The sequence below is a fragment of the Dryobates pubescens genome, chromosome 12 (assembly GCF_014839835.1).
Source record: "Dryobates pubescens isolate bDryPub1 chromosome 12, bDryPub1.pri, whole genome shotgun sequence".
NCBI classification, from domain to species: domain Eukaryota; kingdom Metazoa; phylum Chordata; class Aves; order Piciformes; family Picidae; genus Dryobates; species Dryobates pubescens.
The window spans coordinates 11,369,144-11,389,224 of record NC_071623.1 but is presented as its reverse complement, the minus strand read 5'-3'; the positions used below and the strand labels follow the sequence as shown (position 1 = coordinate 11,389,224).

Genomic DNA, 20,081 nt, shown 5'->3' with positions numbered 1-20,081 from the left:
AAGTTAGGCTCTTCTATGTTTTCTCAATTTAGAGCTTAAATATTTTGTATTATTCTGTTACTAATATTCCAATTAAATTAATTAGCATTTGAACTAAAGCACAAAATTTGAGATGCATGACGTGTATGAGATTAATGTTCTGACATGTATAATTGAGATTATATAGTTCTTTGATGTCAAAATCACATTTTTTTTTCTTTGAAGCAATAGCCCATACTTTTTGTCCTTTGCACTTGCAAATTTTTCTTTTATTTTTCTTTAAGTTGCCACCAAGGTACCTTTTCAATGTTGATCTGCTGCCAAATAAGGGAAAGTCAAAAATATTTTAGCAAAGGGCTAAGGAAGATGTTCCAACTGCAGTTATCATTTCTCCTTTTTTTTTCTTTTTCCTTTCTTTTCTTTTGTGCCCTGTCTGCCTTGCCAGCCTAAGACTCTTTAATCAGGTCTGTGTTTGGCAGATCTAAGGGAAAATATCTCATGTTTGCCCTCTTCTTACTTTTCTGCAGATGTTGCCCTATGGACACTTGTTCCTATTTGTCTTCCCCCTTAGAAAAGGACATTAGACCTCCTATGATAAAACTTAATAATATTTCTTAAATTGAAGGGAGAGAGATAAGATACCAAACAAGATGAAACTGATAACTCTGAGGCATGAAATGAATAAAAAGAGAATGAAGGAAGAGAAGGGCCAAATGCAAAACTGTAGAAGAGAGAATTGAAGTGTGATACTCGCTCAGTCATCTGTGGAGGCATCCAAGAGCCCAGAGACAGGAGGGCAGTAGGCTGACTGTAGGTCTCACCAGCATCAGCATTCCACGTCTGGGGTGAAACTACTGGAGCTGTGAATAACAAGCTTGAAAGACTGTGAATTAAAAAGTAGAGAAAATTTTCTGGAGGCCCTGTCTCCTTGTATTCTTTTTTGTCACAGAAAGGTTAGAAATCTGGACACTCAGTCTCCATGCCAATGTTCATTACTCCATGGAGGTTTAATCAAATTATGCTTCTAGTGAGTTGCAGAATTAGCTCTAGAAACAAACTCTCCCCCAACAGACAGTCTGCAGCAGAACCTTGCCTTGAGAGTTGGCCTTGTAATTACCTTAAACACATCAGTCTCTAATTTGATCAGCCAGAGCTTAAAAAAAAGGGGAAAAAAAATAAAGGTGAGCAAACGAAATCCCTGAGATGCAGAATCATAAGAATCTGATTCACCCCCCACACCGTGGCATGCAAAGTTACCTGGATCTTACAAGTGTATGTCTTAAGTGCTTATCCATGATAAGTGCTTATCTGTAGCATTAACCTGTTTGAGAAAATGCCTTAATTTACTTATTTATTATTTCTCTTTTCATCTCAGTGGTAAAAGTAGAGGATATTAAATTTCTGTACATAATGAACTGATTCATAATGACCTCGATTTTAAAATTATTATTTTAATATTAAAAATATTATAATTCTATATCTGTGCTATAATTTTAGAGCAGGACTAAACTCATAAGAAGGGGCTGAATTTCTTTATATCACAGTTTGCCCCTTGCTGTAGGTGGGATTTATTTTGCTTTCTTTTCTTTCATGATTATTTCTGAAAACAATAGGTTGAAGTACAGTCTGTCACCTAAATCTAATCTTCCATCTTCTACTTTTCTGGATTGAATATCTCTCAGTACATAGGTGGTTACTTCCCAAAAACACTCTTCAAAATTTTCTTCCTCTGTCATGTGGTAGACCAAATACTCTTGATTAATGTTGATTGCAAGCAGATTAATTTACATTTCAGATCTTCAGTAGTCAGTTTGGATTTTTGTCTGCCTATGACTACCTATATATTTTCAGTAGTATTTCTGTGGAACTTATTTACATTAATGATAAATCTATTAAACACTGGAGATTAACATTCCAAAGTTGTACAAAAGATGAAACTAATCTGTGAAATTAGGCCAAAGTCTGCATAGATATTGAGTTAACACGTAAGGGAATAGATGCATTTCTAAGTGTTTTCTTTCATATCTGTGGCCTTTCTGAAAAAGGAGAGGTTTTATTGTATTTAGGAAGGCAGAAAAAGTAATTTGACTCACTTGTTAATTTTTTATTAAATAGGATATTATGGTGTGGCTATAGTAAGCAATGGAGATAATGTAACGTATAGCAAATCAACTTCTTGAATTCCAAATAGCAATTAAGTACGGTCTAATATATCACATGCAGAGCATATTTGAATGTGTGTATTTTAGTACCAACAAAGCAGTACTTTCAGGCTGAATTTGTAAAGAAATCTACACGTCATCAGACAATTGCTGTCTTCTCAGCTCATGGTTGCTTGGGTTTATTTTTGGTCTTTTGTTGTGGATTGTTTGTTGGGGGTTTTTGGTTGGTTGGGGTTTTCTTATTTGTCTGCTTGTTTGTTGATTCTGTGTTTGGGGTTTTTTTGTAGTTTATTATTTCCATGTCTGTGATGGGTTTAAATTTATTGTCATCTGTAAAATGCCATCATTAGGAATAAGTTAGTTACTACATAGCACTAATACCTCTGTAGCTGAGCCATATGATAGCAGTGCTTCCATTAATACTTCTTAACTTGACAGGGAATTTATAGTTTATTGAGTGTATCAGAAAATTCATGTTTTGCTGCTTTCAAGAGTGTTGCTTTAATGAAAATGTGCTTAAAAACAATTAACATTGAGAGAGTGGCCTCAAACTGCAACAGGGTAGGTTTCCATTGGAAATTATGAAGACAATGTTCACAGAAAGTATGATCAAACATCACAATAGGCAATAGGCTGCCCAGGGAGGTGGTTGAATCACCATCCCTGGATGTGTTTGAAGGTATTTGGGGATATGGTTTAAGGGTGAACTTTGTGGAGCAGGGTCAATGGTTGGACTTGATGATCCCAGGGGTCTTTCCCAACCTGATTGATTCTATGACATGTCACTTTCCTTGATATGGTAAAGTATCCATATGTCTTGGCTGATTTTAATAGTTAACTGTCATTGTTTCATATCTGTTCCTAGGCCTTATATCTGCTGTTGTGAATTATTATTATTTTTTTTCCAAGTACATATGGTTTCTCCCCTACTATGTTTTCAGTGTTGCTCCTTGTGTAGTGCAGTGACACTTCACTTCTCTAGCTTAAGAAAAACTTATCTGGAAAGGACAGCACGGAGTTTTCTGTTGGCTTATTTATTTTCAACCTTTTCCTATCATTCCTCCAAGTGCTTCAGTTTTGTTGGATTTAAACTATGCCATTCACTGGTTCACAATTTCTAATATTCTTGGCACAGAAGAATGTGAGTAGTTAAAAATTTCACTACTTTGAATGCAAATGACAGAACCAAGTTGCCCAATCAGTATTCTACATTATTTTTCTTCTCTGTATATGTCTACTCATGAATATTTGGACTAAAGTGCAACTCTAAACACCTTGTAAGAAAATACACATTTATAAATAGCTAGATTAAAAAAATTCTTTAGAAAAAACTGCTGATTTTGGGGCCTGGATTTGTTTGCTTTGTTTGGGGGTTGATTGTGAGTTTATGAGTGTGTGTGTGTGTGTGAGTGTGTGTGTTTGAGTTTTGAGTGTGGTTTTGGTTTTGTGTGGTTGGATTTTGGTTGGTTGGTTGGTTTGGTTTCATTTATGATGGTTTTGGTTTGGTCTGGTTTGTTTGTTTGTTTGTTTTTTAGGAAAGAGTGCATTTTGACTGACATACAAGATATCTAGCATAATAATTGATTATTTGGTTTATTCTTTCCTTGCCTCCTTCCTACCAGTGTATAAACCCTGTATTTTAATATATAAGTGTATGAGTGTGTAGTGTTTAATTGCTCTATGTTAGGCTTCTTTTTCACAGACATAAAAAAATGGTTTCTGATGTTATTTTCAGGTGTCCAAAGATCTTCCAGAGAAACAAAAAGAAATAGAGATTCTGCTAAAGGATTTCATCGAACTTGATCAACAACTAAATCAGGTGATATTGTGGGTAACTCCTGTCAAGAACCAGCTGGAGCTTTATAACAAAGTGGGTCAGCCCGGAGCTTTTGATATTAAGGTAAAATTTATTCCATTTTTAAAAACTATCAGGGTATTTATTGGTCAAAAAGTCAGTTGCAGCATTAACTATATAGTTTTCATTAACGATATAGCTTTGAGTCAGGATTTAGCAAGGGGTCGCAAAAAATTCTGTGAATTAAGGGAACCTTGTATTCTTTCCCATAAAATGGTTTCTAGTAAAAGAGCAGCTTATGCCCAATGATTCCAAGGTGAAATACAATCTCTAAGTATAAACTAGAATTTTTGCCATATTGTATACATCACAAAAATAAACCCAAAATATGATATAGAGAATTTTAATACAAAGTGAAATAAAATTCAGTGTTGGACTATTTAAGCTATTTCATTCCATTTAATATGACCACACGAAAATAGGGTTAGGGCTATATCATGTTTCTCATATTACAAGTAAAGATATCTAATGGCACAGGTAGCATTCCAGTAATCAGTAAAGTTGATTATCTAGCAATTTTGAGCAAAATATTTGTAATTTGATCCTTGATATTCATTTAATTATTTTAAAAATTCTTGTCTAAGACTTGGATGAGGCCAGAAAAATTAAGGGTGAAAAACACTGACTAGAATCAGCTGGCCTGCTGGGTGTATCCGTAGACCTTTTGGCTTTGCATTTTGTCTATTCATATATGATCTTACCTTCACTTAAACTATGGGAATATTTAAAATGTAATAGATTTTTTTTAAATCCATGAAATTTCTTTTGATTTCTGTCAGTTAAGCATCTTGGTCACCTATGTAAAGATAAAATAGAAAACATGAGGTTCATATTGATTTTGATGTAATTTTCAGTAAGGGGAAAAAAAGGAAATATTTACAAGTTTTATTGCCTTGCATGAAATTAACTAATACTTGCTTCTGAAGATTTGGGGTTCTGCTAAGCATGTTTATTATATTAATCTTAAAGAACTGTTTTAATACCAAAACATCTTTTATGTCATACAATCATACCATATAAGCGGTGGATCTCAAATCCTGTTGCAGACTATAACTGACAAAATTAGTTCAGCAATGACATTTGTTCCTTTTTTATCTAATAAAATTAGGTATAGCTCATTGCAATTGTTTGTATGTATGCTGAGAGAGTGATGGAATTTTGCATTGAAGAAATTTGTCTATCCTTATTTTCTTTAACATTTTTTTATCATTCTGTCTCCTTTATTTTTGGAATGAATCCACCCTTAAATTTTATATAAAACCAGGACTAAATTATAAAAGTTTTGCTTTCTGTTAAAATGTTCTGCTTTGCTCTTTCAATCCTCTTTTGATGATGTGATAGGAATATTTCTGAAAAAAAACCCAACCTGTTGAAAGTATAGAAAACATTATTTTAAAATCTGTAGTCCCAAAGTGTTGGGATGAAGTCATGCATTTCTGGAGAGCTGGGAGAACAATGAGGAGCTCCAGAGAAGGGGAAATAAATTTTCTGTGGAAGAGCCTACCATATTTCTTTCATGGGTAAAATTCGATTACTTAGATTTAAAGCCTGACCAGTTTTCATTGTAGATGAAACAGCTAGTTGTTTATACTGTTGTAAGGACTTTAAGCAAATGAAGCATGGTAGCTTTTATCTCTGTGTTATCGATCTGGATTGCCTTTAAACAATGTAGGTTTGACATCTTAAAATGTTGTTGACTGAAGGTTTACTCAGACTGCAATTTTCTTCTAGAACAGAAACTTTTACATTAAAAACACCATATAAAATATCTCCAAAAGCAAATGGGATTCTTACAAGATTTTAAAGGGTTAAGAATAAGCATATTAGAAGTTTTGAGACTGCTAGTCAGGACAAAATACAAAATAAAACAAATAGATATAATTCAGGAAAGAAGCCTTTTTCATGGAATCATAGAATCAACCAGGTTGGATAAGACCTCAGAGATCAAGTCCAACCTATTACCTAATACCTAACACCTCGTGACTAACTAAACCTCCACCACCTCCCTGGGCAGCACATTCCAATGGCCAATTACTCTTTCTGTGAAGAATTTTCTCCTCACCTTGAGCCTAAACTTCCGTTGGCGCAGCTTAAGACTGTGTCCTTTTGTGACAATACTGAGTTTTATACTCGACTTTGAACACGTATTTTAGACCCATGCTTAACAAGCTGTCTTACACTAGGTCAAGCACATTCACACAGATGCTCTTAAGTCATTTTTGACATGATTATGTAGATTTTAAAATTACTATCCTGTAGAGTTAATGTTACCTTTAAAAAAAATAAGGATATCTTCATGATTATTTATGGAAGGGATGTATTCAACAGTCTTTTGGTCAGCATTTGGTCAATCACCAATTGAAATCCTTCTTGTGTATCCAGAGGACACAGAAGTATCATCTATAGGATTTAATAATTGTATGATTCTGATGGTCACTTAGTAGAATGAACAGTTATTAATATCCTTAGAAAAGAGACAAGAAATTTTACAAAGAGACTTTTTGATATTCTAAAAACCTGAAAGATATGAAGCAGAGATGTAGACCTGACCATCAAACTTGTGAACGTAGCACTTGAGAGAAAAAGATTAGACTCCTGTAACTTCTGAGGAAAACCAGTCTGGTTTTGTTATGGGATTGGCCATAATGACTTACTAATTTGGGTTTCAGATGGGACATCATCTTTTATGACATTTCTGTCAACGATTTTCATACTATTACTAAGCCTGCAAGATAATGTTCTTCTCCTTTCTTAAGTGCACTCCTATCTTTTTTATTTATTTTATTTTCTGTGTCATTTATTTGGCAAAATAGTTCCAAAACTAACATTGAGTGGTGAAGGTATGGATATACATTTCAAGTACTGCAAAGACATTCAGTTCTGAAAGCCACAAAATATTGAGTGTTAGAAAATTTCTGGCATTAGAAACAGATGGAAATCCATGATGAGAAGAACAGGTGGGATAGGACAGGTGGGAAAGAAAGAAAGAGGACAAGAATATGTCTTTTGCATGCATTCACAGAGTGTCTTTAACAAGCTATCTCTTTTGTATTAATATAACTGTTTCAAAGCAAGTTACTTGCATTTTTCTTTACCTATAGCAAACTTCATTTGCAGAAATATGTGGCAGCTGAAATTAAACTTGATAAGCTAGCCAAAGGGCATCTGAAATAATAATTGGAATTATTCTGACAGAATTTTCTAAAATACAGTGATTTATTTCTCCCAAAACTGTAGCAACCTTTACTTTTGTCATGCTGCTACAATCTGATAAGCAACATCACAGTTTTCTCCATAAAGGGAAATGCTTAATGTATATCCTTATCAGATAATGTTTTAACCTTTTAAATAATATTGCTCTATACAATGCATGCATAATGAATACATAAAGAATATCTGTGAATTTCACTTGTAAAATTCATATTAACTTGCAATCTCTATAAATTAATGCTAATTTAAAAGCTCATACACTTCCATATGTGCAAAAAAGTCAACTATTAAAACAAAGATGAGATGTCCCTTACATTTAATTTTGGAAGAAAGATGAAATAAAAGGACCAGAAATGTTAACCTTTAACAGTGTCACAAAAGTAATTAATTCCATTAGAGTAACAAAAGGTGCATCCAAGGTAGAAATCATTTCATATTATTATGGAGAGCTTCACAAAACAGTAGAACTTTTAAGACCCATCTATATATAATTGGGTTTGATGACATGTAGATTAAAACTCCTCATACAGCTTTTAAGAATGCATCTATACTAGTAAGTAAAAAGCGGTCAGGGTCACTTTGAGGCCTAAAGGTCAACTGATGAAGCACAGTTTGCATCTTCTCAGAAAAATTCTTGCTTCCCAAAGAAGGTGCTTGCATCCACAATGCCTGTGTCTGCATCTGGGGCTCATGCTAATACCTGACCATGCCTGGGCACTGTCTCAGACACTGCAGTTTGGCCCAGGCTGGAAGCAGCTTCCCAAACAAATGGTGCAGACAGTCATGCTGCAGAGCTTGAGCATATGCCCCTGTCCCCATTCAGTTCATTATTCATGGCATTGTGTAAAAGCCCAGGGAAGGATGCCAACCAGTACCATGAAAGAGAGAGGTTTGGTGTCTCTGACATAATTAATTTTCTGTGTCATTTTACTTGGTCATGCAGTTGTCTTCTGCTTTCAGACTGTAGCACTATGGCTATGTATGATCTTGACTCAGGGTACTGTGTGCTTCCATGTAAGAAGAGGTTATGGACATAGCACCTTATGGGCATAGCACTTGCTCTTGGGCCAGTAGGCCCACTAGTAATGCTAAAATCTTTCTCTTACCCCTCTGCTGCTTACTGCGGTGGTTTCCAAAATCAGAAGTAGGCTTTGATAGCTCACTCTTTTCTTACTTAGTAAATAAGAGTAGAGAAGGATTCTTTATGCCTAGGATTTGAAAACCATCTATAGCAGTATTTGTTCTCTCATATTGTTAATCTTTAATTACAGTTTTCTTCTCTAAACAGTCAAAGATTTGAAAAAGAAAAAATAAATTTAAAACTGTCCAAATAACACTGAAAAGCATATTTACAAGCTATCAATTTAGAGTATTCGGCCACATCTTAGTTCTTTTTATGTGCTGAATAATTTTTTACAACATTAACATAATCTCCATTCTTAGTATTAGCACAATGCAGACTGCTCCTGTGAAATACTTATGTTTATGCATGGAGAAGGCCTGAAATCTACATTCAAATCTACAGTCAGGAATTTCTTGACTGCTGCCACTTGTGAACACTGGAACATTTCCATGTTTGCAACATACCTTCAGTGTGGCTTCTCATACATCTAGACTATGTATCATATTGTGCCTTTTACAACCCTATGGATTTTTCTACTTTTCCAAGCTAACAGCATGGATCTCTGTATATTTTCCCTTTGACCTGGAGTCATTCTCATTCTGATAGCTGTTTTGCAGATTTATTATTCATACTTCACAAACTCAGTCAGACGGAATCATCATGAATTTCCAATTTTATAAGATAGTGCAGAGAGAACACTACAAAATCTATCTGTGTTATAAAAAAGAGAAAGATCGAGATACTTAACAGTACAGCTTTGTTTGCAGTACAGCTTCTGCTAGCACTGGTGTCTAGGTTATTGGTGTTACAGCCATAGCCATTGGATCTAGCCATGTCAGGAAACACCTTCAGTGCAGACATATTGATGTTCAGCTCTTACTATGTACTTAGGGTTTAAATACTTTTTTTACCAGTACTTCTCTCAGAGCTAGTGGCATGTGGCTAGAATGGCATCCATTTTCCTGGTCTTTACGTTGAATGACTTTATTCTTCTTAGCAGTTCATTATTTTTTTTCTATGGCAATAACAATCCAGATGTAAGGATGTGTGTTTTGTAACTCCTGAGCACTCAAAGTTTTTGCTGGCTGTACTGCCATAGTTCATAGTGACATGAGTAAACCTGAATCCTAGGAAATGATAACTGTTTTTCAACTGTTAATGCAACCATATCCTTTCAGTGCAAAGTTGGGATCCTGGAGATAAATATGGATGATAGGAGACATTGTCTCTCAGTGAGTGAATTTTGACATAAACAACTTTTATTTAGCCTTTTCACATCTATCTGGATCCTGATCCAAACAGCACTAGCTCTACTTCTACCTTGTTTATTGGCCTCTTTGAGGATAACCTTGCTTCTTTCTAGTCTGTGGCAGTTTCATGGTATTCTGAGATGGTACTTTGGCAGTTCTTTGGGCTAGAAATGTATGTGGAGGAGAATATCTATGTAGCAGCAGCAGACACTAGACTAGCAGCGGAGCAAGCTCTGTGTAGCAGTTACTGAGGAGTGGACATGCAGAGACCTCTAATTGAATGGTCTTCACTTTCTACTTTAAACTAGACATCACTGGCTAACCCTCTGTTAGTTTTTTGTTTGTTTCTTGCTTTTAAACAAGGGCTCCTGAAACAAGTCCTCATATCATAGACAGTTTCAGGCCATATTCTACAGAAATATGTTGCATGCTATATTGCAACCCTGTAGCTGACTTTGACCAGACAACTATTTGTTTTCTGTCAGAAATGTATGTAGAATTAGCATAGAGGATACTATTCTAATCCAGTCAGACCTGTTTAATGAACTAATTCTTTCAGTTTTCTGAATTATTGCTTGCTTGAACTGCAGCACACCTTTCTCAAAGCCAAACAAACCAAGACAATATTGATTTCTAATTTCCAGATACAGGCAGTCATACACTTCTTGAGGTAAATTCCTTCAACAGCAGAGTTAAAAACCTGCACATTTTTCCTTGGCTGAGTTTGCTTAGTTCCATTGTTCTGTCAGTGCTTTGTTTGGCAAACTATAGAGAACTCCAATACTGCATTAATAGACAGTAATTGAGTTTTCTCCTAAACTCTTGTTTGTTAACCATCAGTACTGTTGTTTTAATTTGAGCAAGAGAGCAAATACAGAGTATCTAATTAGTATTAGTTCAAAAAACAATTATTGTTGTGGTCAAAGCAATTATTTTTGTGGTCCTGATAATAATGTGGTTATCCTTTATCACAAGCTTATTTTGGCTAAGTCAGCTAATCAGAGTCTAAGTAGGTGGCAAACGTTGGCATTATGGTAGGTGTAGTTTCTTCTACATTGTCTCCTTAATGGAATGCTTAAGGACATGCGTGAGCACTTTGAAATGCCTTTATCCTGATCCAGCAATCCAAACTTAATATACTTAAACCTTTTAGGGATATGCTATACTGAATGTGTGGATAGAGACCTATATTTTACACTTTGAAACGGCTTTGCCTACAGCATCAACAGTCTGTGGAGTTCCAGAGTTATGGCTATAGGTAGTTGTGTAAGTGCTAACCTTTATTTCCTCCTACTGACTGTTTTGCTGAGATTTGTTTACTTCACCAAGAAGAAGAACAGGGAACCCTGGAAGGGAGGATAACAAGCGATGCTTCACGAGTTGTTTGGCAGCTTAAGAAGACAGCTTCAGAAGCTTGTTCTCTTGATTTATCTCAATTTTCTTCCTCCCTAAATATTTATTTCATAGTCCTGTTTAATCCCACTTCTTTGTATGGTGGGACTCCCAAGGCATACAGAATAGTGATTGTATATACCCAGACCTTTTACTTATAACAAAGAACCCCAGAAGGCTTCAAAGAACTGTTAGACTCAGAAGTCAGGTTTCAGTCCAACAGGACTAGAATAATAGAGCTTTCTTAAATATATGAAAATCAAAATGATTAAGACAGGCCAAAGTAAAAGATTTTCTATCACAGTCTACCACTACTGTGACTAAAATAAAATTAGCATTCTGCAATCTATTAAAGTCATTGCAACATAATAAAAATTAAATCATTAGGAAACCCAAATATATAACAAGTGGAAAGTATATTGACTAGTAAAATACAGATAAGAAAGGCTTACAAATAGGCTAATATGTTGTTAGTTTCTGCTATTTTTTAGCAGTTACTACAGATTGATTGCTTTGGTATTCAGTATTTTATATCTGTTGGTCAGTAATTTTGTAAAGTTGAGGATTCTACGGTCAGTAGCCTCATTCATATTCAAAAATACCACTAGCTCATTGTAGATTATAATCCACAAAACTCTGTCAGTTTTAACACAGCCTGAGTAGTGCCAAACTCATGTTAGAGTTCTGTAAAAAACAAACAAAATACTGGTTTTTTACAATTTTATTTTTTTTACTGCTTATATATGTAATTTCCAAGACTTTAACCCTTTTATTCCTTGTCTCTTTTTCTTTGTATAAATTCTGTATAAGCAGTCTGTTTCCTAAGCATTCACTTGCTGGTAGTCCTTGAAATGTGCTGAATAATAAAAATCTAACTAGTTTTGGTAAGCATATTTTTAATCTGTTTTCAAAAGTAGTACTGTAGTATGGTTGTGACTGCTGGACTTGACACCTCTGACTGTAGTTATATCATTGGAGTGTGATTTTTTGCGCAGAAATCTCTGGCAGCAGAGTACCAGATCATTACCACCAGTACATATATATGGCCTTGAGCAATAGTTCAGAAGCTCATATGTCTATATATCTGCAAGCAAATTGCATAAAGGAAAAATGGACTGGAAATGCTGCTTATGAATGGAACCTATAAAATGAAAACATGTTTGCAGCCTAGTAATGTGAAAATACAAGTTAGCCAGTTTAGGAAATTGTATGTAAATGCATATGTGCATCTTCTGCATTTTAACACAGAATAATCTTGGGAATTAATTAATAATGTGCATATTAGCTCTCATTATCATCAAGTATCTTAAGTGCAACAAAAAGCACCATACTGAGAGAACACTAGAAGTTACCAACTCATATTGCCCCAAAATAATCAGGAAAACATTGTGAATTCCAACTTCATTTTCTCAGTCTTCTATGAAAACTGCTTGAATATTGGGATTCAAAATAAAATAAATTAAAAAAAAAAAAGTCCCAGCCTATTTCATTCCAAATGAATTTTAGATTGCAAATATTTCTTCTGAGTTTCATTATGGGAACTGAATTTCAGGAATTTTTTTAAAGGAAATACTAAAATGCATAACATGCAGTACTATGAAAAACAAACTCAAAAAAACCCAAAGGATTTTTACAGAATCACAGAATGTTAGGGGTTGGAAGGGACTCTCTCAGGCATTTTAAACTTTTATTTGAATGTTTGTCCGAAGAGCAAATATAAATAATTTCAAAATAGAATTATCTGTTCATCCAAGGAATTCATATGCAGTCACAACCAGCATTTGGGTTAATTGGAAGTCAGCGTTGGGATTTAGGAAGTGGAAGTCAGTGTTGGGCAGAAGGCTGACGTTTCATTTTCAATCCTTGTCTTTTTGAATATGCCTGCTTTTCTGTTCAATGCTTACATATGCCATTCTGATGTTTATTATTACAGAGGTGAGGAAGTAAAGATCACAGACAGCTTCAGCGTAAATGCCTTCCACCAGCTCTAGATCTTTAGATAGTTGTAGATTCACTGACTACATGTGCAAGACCTCAACAGCAATTGACCAGACAGTCTGGTAGAAATCCTTCTTCTGAATTTCACCCCTTGACGTTTTCAACAGTGAGATGTGTTCTGCCCTGTGGCTTACACTATCTGTTATGCATACAAGTCCATGGCTTGCACTTCCATGGCTAAGGTTTTATTAAATGTGGCATTGAAGTGTTCTTTCACCTTCTGAGTTACCTATTACATTCTCAAATCTGCACTTCATTTTTGGTTGTACAATTAATCTTCTTAAATCAATCAAATAATCCTTTAACTACTTTGGATCAAAATACATACCAAAGAGCATGTTTTCTCCTCTGTCTTTATTTTTTTTATTTTATTTATTTTAAAACAATGACAGCAAATGTAAAAGATTTGTAGGAAAATATTTATTAGCAGAAGAAAATGCAGATATTAGAATAGAATTAACCAGGTTGGAAAAGACCTTCGAGATCATAGAGTCCTACCTATCATCCAACACTATCTAATCAACTAAACCATGGCACCAAGCACCCCATCCAATCTCTAGACCCAAACCCATTCCATACACCTTTATAATTTTTTCTGATTGACCATGCTGCACAGCTTATTTGTATTTAATATTTCCACAAATTCCTTGCCACTGCAATTATTTATTCTTTGGCATCAAATGGCCTGCAATGCTGAGTTTGATTCCTGTTCCCATATGGTTAAAAGAGAAACTGGAGATGCCCTATTCCAACCTGAATAGACAGCCATACTAAGAATGGTGCTATGGCTGCCAATGGTGTTCCTTGAATTTTGGGAGCTCAGGATCTTTAGGATGAAAGGAAACATATGGGGAGAGGACATTAGGGATTGGAGGGAGGTAGTAATGTCAGTTCCTCCACCTCCTACTTCTGCCTTAAGAGTCACCATATGACCTCCTTCAGCCATAGCACAAGGCTAAAGCTGTGGGAATTCCTCCAGGTCTTTGTCTGATCACTGCCATTTCCTCTGGAAGACTGTTTTCCAAGAGAACCGTGACAGGTGTAGCTGGCTATAGATGATGACACAGAGGGGATGAACAGAAATGCAAATCCTTGTGTTTTAAGAACTAGGCTCTCACCCTTCCCGCAATACCCTATACAACCTTGATTTTTGCCTATACTGTTAAAGAAGCTCCAAACTGTCTCTGGGTGTAGTATTTATGCCTGTTTACTGTCCATGGCAATCATTTGCCGTAAATTTAAAATAGCACATTATGTTTATTTTTGGCAGATAAAAATAGACAATCCTTAAAAAAAACAACAACTTTTTATTCTTAAAAATAACTTGTAGCTACATTTTAAACATGATAAGCTTTGAATGACAATGGAAAAGCTGTCAGCTCTTGACAATCAATCATCCTATACTTGACAGCCTCTAATTAGAACATAAGAGAAGAGCATGGCTAAAGAGTAGTAAACATCACATTACAGACTAGTGGATAAGGTGAAAGAAAGCAGTCCTGTGGAAAAAACTCTTGTGTGTGCTGATGGATGAGAAGCTGGGCAGGAGCAGATAGTGTGAGCTTGCAGCCCAGAAGGCAAATCACATCCTGGGCTTCATCAAAAGATGCATTGCCAGCAGAGCCAGAGAAGTGATTCTGCTACTTTGCTATGCTCTGGTGAGACCTCAGCTGGAGTACTGCATCCAGATCTGGAGCCCTCAATATAGGAACCTGATGAAGCGGGTCCAGAGGAGAGCCACGAAATGATCAGGAGATTGGAGCACCTCTGTTAGGAAGGCAGGCTGAGGGAGCTGGAGTTGTTCAGCCTGGAGGAGAGAAGGTTCTGGGGAGACCTAATAGCAGCCTTCCAGTACCTGAAGGGGGCCTACAAGAAGGATGGAGAGAGGACAAAGGCCTGCGGTGATAGAATAAGGGGCAAGGGCTTCAAAGAGAGTAGATTTAGATTGGATGTTAGGAACAGATTCTTTAATATGAGGGTGGTGGAACACTGGAACAGATTGGTGGCCCCATCCCTGGAGATATTCAAACTGAGGCTGAAAAGGACTCTGGGCAGCCTATCTAGTTTAGGATGTGTCTGCTCACTGCAGGGTGGGTTGGACTAGATAACCTTTGGAGGTCCCTTTCAACCCAGACCTTTCTATAATTCTATGATAACTGTAGGCTAATAAAAGGAAATTCATCCATGTGAGAGAATGAAAACATCATCTGAACATTTTTCTTCCACTAGTCTTCATTTGTCAGTCTCTACTTGACAACCTAGGCCAGATAAATCAGAGTTGAACTGTTTATTGATTCTTTTACCTTTTCATTTTGCTAACATTCTTTTAAATTAGTACTTTTCATAGCCAATAAAAGGCAGCATAGTTAGTGCACGAATGCATGAGGCACATCTACCCCACAGATTTATCTCATTGCATTCTGAGGTGAGTTTGATGTGGCAAAAGGTTGACTTGTGAAAACTGATGATGATGAAATATTGTTTGATTATTTAACCTACTTTGATTTTCAATGCATTATTAAGATTTGCAGTAAATGTTAATTTAATCAACTCATAAAAGCTTGAGCTGTATATTCTGTGTGTAAATCAATTATTACTCTTTCCAGAAACCTTTTTATGTGACTTCCAGAAACAACCTGCTCAGTGTTTTCTTTGAGCTTTGATAATTAACATTTTAAACAGTCTGTATCCAAATTTCTCCTAAAAAAAATTATTCCAAGTGCAAAATCTTAAATTGCATTAGCTGCAAATGGATTGTGAAAATGCAGCAAAACTTTCCCAATGAGTAATCCTTGTAAACTGTTTAATCTGTACCAGACTTTGCAGTATACGGGTGGATTGCAAACATATCCATGTCCCAGTGTCTCAGAAGAGGAAAGATTATTGAATGATTATCAAGTATTTGGTATGTGGTAGCATTTTTTCAGGAAGTAATGAATGGCTAGTAAATCAAAACTGGATTTCACTGTTGAATGCATAAGCTTTGTAGAAGTGTGGGTGAGTTGCTTGGAAGCTGATGAGATTGTATCTCAGTTTTGTCTTTTTGGCTTCCTCCTCATACTAAACACTTAGGTACATTTCAAAGTCACACAGAAGAGTGTGGTTAATCTAAACAAGCAAATAATTATAGGAGGAATTTTGCTGAAGTGACAGAGCAGTTTACCAAGACTCTACTGTAGTCAATATCAAAATGAAAGCTTTCTTTGGTGTGGTTGATTTTAGAGCTAGGATACTTCCTCTCCTACTCAGGAAATACTGCATTTTAACATTCTCACTGTTTGTGTTCTTTTTCATACATTCTTTCTCAATAAAAAGCCTTCTTTCTTAAAAGCTCTTGGACGTTCTTCTTGATAATAGGATGTTATTTGCTAAACAGTAACTTCTTTTCTGTAAGATTATATATTTTGCTCTACTGATCACATACAATTGAAATTACTGGACTCTGAATAATACCCCTGACAAATGACCATTTATATCTGTGCAAGTTCTTATTAGCTGTGGCTTAATTTGTTTTGCATTGATTGCTATGTAGTAAATATCAGAGGCACAGAATGTATGATACACATTCTCACTTGTTTGTGCATTGGTAAATATATATTTATTTTTTTTTGGTACCTGATGGATATTTTAATAAGTTTCATGTGGTTGATATTAATTTGATTGATAAATGAGTAAAAATGGATGTTACTTATTGGTTCAATGGGTTAAAATAAAAGAGCTACTATATTTCAGCATATAAAGGAGCACATAGGTAGGAGAGAACTTGTGAAATTATTGGAACTTTCCTTTTTTTCTCTCAATAATTTCTCATTATGTCCTTCTGTCAAATTTCCTCCTTCTCTGATAATTCTCCTGGGTTTGTTATTATTTCTTTAGTATCACACACTGGAAGTAGCACAGAATCTGCAGTCAAGGTGGAACAGGAACAGCTTTTTCATCCCATGTCTTGTGCAGCACCAAAATATTCTGAATCATATCTAGCCTCAAAGAATTCCTACTGGGCCTTTTCACAGTTCATCTGGATGATTAACTGTGCTTTATCAGTGTATGACCACCACAGCCAAATTCTTTTCATATGCCATATCTGCAGGTCATGTCTTTACAGCTAATCTATCTTCAGTACCTCTAGGAAATTTCCTTTTCATGAGAGGCAGATGCAATGGACAGATACTGAATTGTTGTGTAGGGAATAAAAATAACTACATTTCATATCCTCTAGATGTACAGATCACATATTTCTGAAGGTAAACTGGAAAAACTGATTTGGAACAAAAAAAAATCCTTTCATTACATAAATTGGTGGGGACTCCTATTTCAGGCACTTTGTTTGCATGGCTTAAATTTGGGGACCTTCTTAATTACATTTAATTTTGAAAGATTTCCTTTCCCTTTTTCTTTTCTTTCTTTCCCTTTCTCAGTACCAGGAATAAGAGATATTGCAGGGAGCATAATGAGGAAAACCACCACCAAGTCTTAACAGACACACTATCTGCATATTTTGTGAACTGCACAAAGGCTATACTCATAGGTTTAGAAAGCAGTTATGAACTCTAAAATTGAGTTGTTTCACTTTTAGGAGGAAATGTAGTATTGTGGGGTGGGGTTTTTTTGTTGTTTGTTGGGTTTTTGTTTGTTTGTTTGTTTTGTTCTTTTTTCCTGAGAAGAAAACTGTTTCTCCTATAAATTTTTTAGCAATTGTTCACATAGGTCAAGAGCAGGTCTTATCAATTTTCCAATTTCTCATTAAAATCAGATGATGGTCTTTCGAACATTTCATTTTGAAAAGTTGGCTGAATCTCAAAATATTATTTTTCCCCATTAAGACAGCTTCTAACGCCGCCTTGGGACTCTACTTTGTGTCTCACATGTTTAAAACATCAGTGTTTTAAGATAATGGCAAAAGAATGGCTATTTTATTTATTTATTAAAATGGCATATTTAGAGGTAGGTGCATACAATTGCTTATCTGCTAGTTACAGAATATTTCTGGTGATAAAAAAAGATTTTCACTAAGCTTCTGCTTAGCTCACTAATGGAATGGTCCTTACATTGAATTACTTTTTCTTTGTAGCTAATGTTTTATTGTCTTTTTTTTTTTAAATATATAAAACCCTAAGTAATTACAGGACTCTAATGTTTACAGGAACATTTTCTTTCTATATAGAGGTAAGTAAAATTTCAGGAAGTCATCAAACCTTTTAATCTCTTATTTAGAAAAGAACAGAGGTACAAGCTTGTTTGTTCTTGAATTTTGTCAAGATTGATTAAAGTTTTTATTCAAGACGTTTAAATACTAGTAACTGCATTTTCCCTCTGATGGATTAGGTCCTGCCTCAATATAACCGCAGGAATGTTAATAGTATGTCTTGGATGGATTCTGATGATATTGTAGAAATATCTTAAGTGAATACTAGGAACTGCCATTGACTGCACTGTCTGACCTGCCATGAAGATCTGATGCTTGCTGTTGTGTATCTGAACTCAGATGTATTTTAATTAAGTTTTCTCTGGCCATTTATTTTTTGTGGTGGTTTATCCTGTTAGTCTGCTCCATAATGGGATTGTGTAGAACTAAGTTGAAATAAATGAAGTGAGGTCACTTATTTAGAATTAGAATTCTTTAAGAATTCTTCCCTTTCTTTACTTATGAGTTAAAAACGAGGCACTTAAAACCTGACCATTTATTTATAGCTTTTCTCCTAATGTATCTGGGAATGGTACCCCAGAAGATAGGTGTGAATATTTCAGAAATCCTTGCTGGAACTTCTTCTGTGCATGAATAAGAAAATACACCTCAGAGAATTGTGGTTGCAAGTTATACTCTCATCTGAAAGACAAGAAAAACGTAATTGTCATTCTCTACCATCAAGTCAAATATATGTGGGGATTAATATCTGATTATTTGGAAAAAATGTATTTAAACAAAAAAACCACCCTCCAAATTGTTTTATATTTTCACATTCAATATATTTGCATTTTTAACATATCATAGAATAGCATAGCATCAACAAGGTTGGAAAAGACCTCAAGGATCCAACCTGTCACCACAGACCTCATGACTACTAGACCATGGCACCAAGTACCACATTCAATCCCCTCTTGAACACCTTCAGGGATGGTGACTCCACCACCTCCCTGGGCAGCACATTCCAATGGCTCACAACTCTCTCAGTGAACAACTTTCTCCTCACCTCCAGCCTAAACTTCCCCTGGTGCAACTTGAGACTGTGTCCTCTCATTCTGGTGATGGTTGCCTGGGAGAAGAGACCAACCCCCTCCTGGCTACAACCACCATTCAGGTAGTTGTAGACAGCAATAAGGTCTCCCCTGAGCCTCCTCCAGGCTAAACAACCCCAGCTCCCTCAGCCTCTCCTCACAGGACTTGTGCTCGAGGCCTCTCCCCAGCCTCGTTGCCCTTCTCTGGACATGTTTAAATGCCTCAATGTCCTTCTTAAATTGAGTGGCCCAGAACAGGGCACAGTACTCAAGGTGTCTCACTGCTTTGTCTCAATAACTTAAGTGAAAGGGAAATTGCTTACTGCTTCTGTTTTCCTGTGAATACATTATTTTCTTTAATCATTTAATGTACCATCTTGATACAAAAATAAAACCCAACATGTTGTGACTTTTAAAATTACTTACTATATTAATTTCAAAGTTGTTTTTTTTTATTTTTATTTGAGCATTATAATTACATTTCCAGTTTTGCCTTGTACTTTGCTATGAAGGCACGGCTTTAATTACCCTGAGCTTCGCCTAGAGTTCCTGCAGAAAATGTTCCATGGACAGAATATCATGGGGAAATTAATCCCAAACATTTTACCAGCATTACTAAAGAAGGTGAATCAGTGCTTGTGATGCTTAATATAGAGCAATACACATTTTGAAATGCTGCATATACTTTTATAGACAGTTGTTTGGGCCTCCTAATATATGGGCAGCATATGTCAAACAGCCTGTCTGTGTCTGCTAGGATAGTTGCTGTATCTTGAAATAACATATGCCAAGCCACTAAACTTTCTCTTCCATTGGCATACACACCAGAGGTTTAGTCAATACATTGGTTTCAGCTAGGGAATATGAATTTTCTAAGTTCTGAGCTATATCAACAG

The 20,081-nt window shown here is 35.6% G+C and overlaps 1 protein-coding gene across 7 annotated transcripts in view; it reads left to right on the top strand.

Annotated features, from left to right (window-relative positions):
• Nucleotides 1-20,081, top strand: part of DMD (dystrophin) — a 1,125,431-nt gene that overhangs the window by 739,246 nt on the left and 366,104 nt on the right. For all 7 annotated transcript variants that reach the window (XM_054165808.1, XM_054165807.1, XM_054165806.1 and 4 more), the window contains one exon: nucleotides 3,877-4,041. In XM_054165808.1, the coding sequence (XP_054021783.1) occupies nucleotides 3,877-4,041 (165 nt within the window). The remainder of the gene's footprint in view (nucleotides 1-3,876; nucleotides 4,042-20,081) is intronic.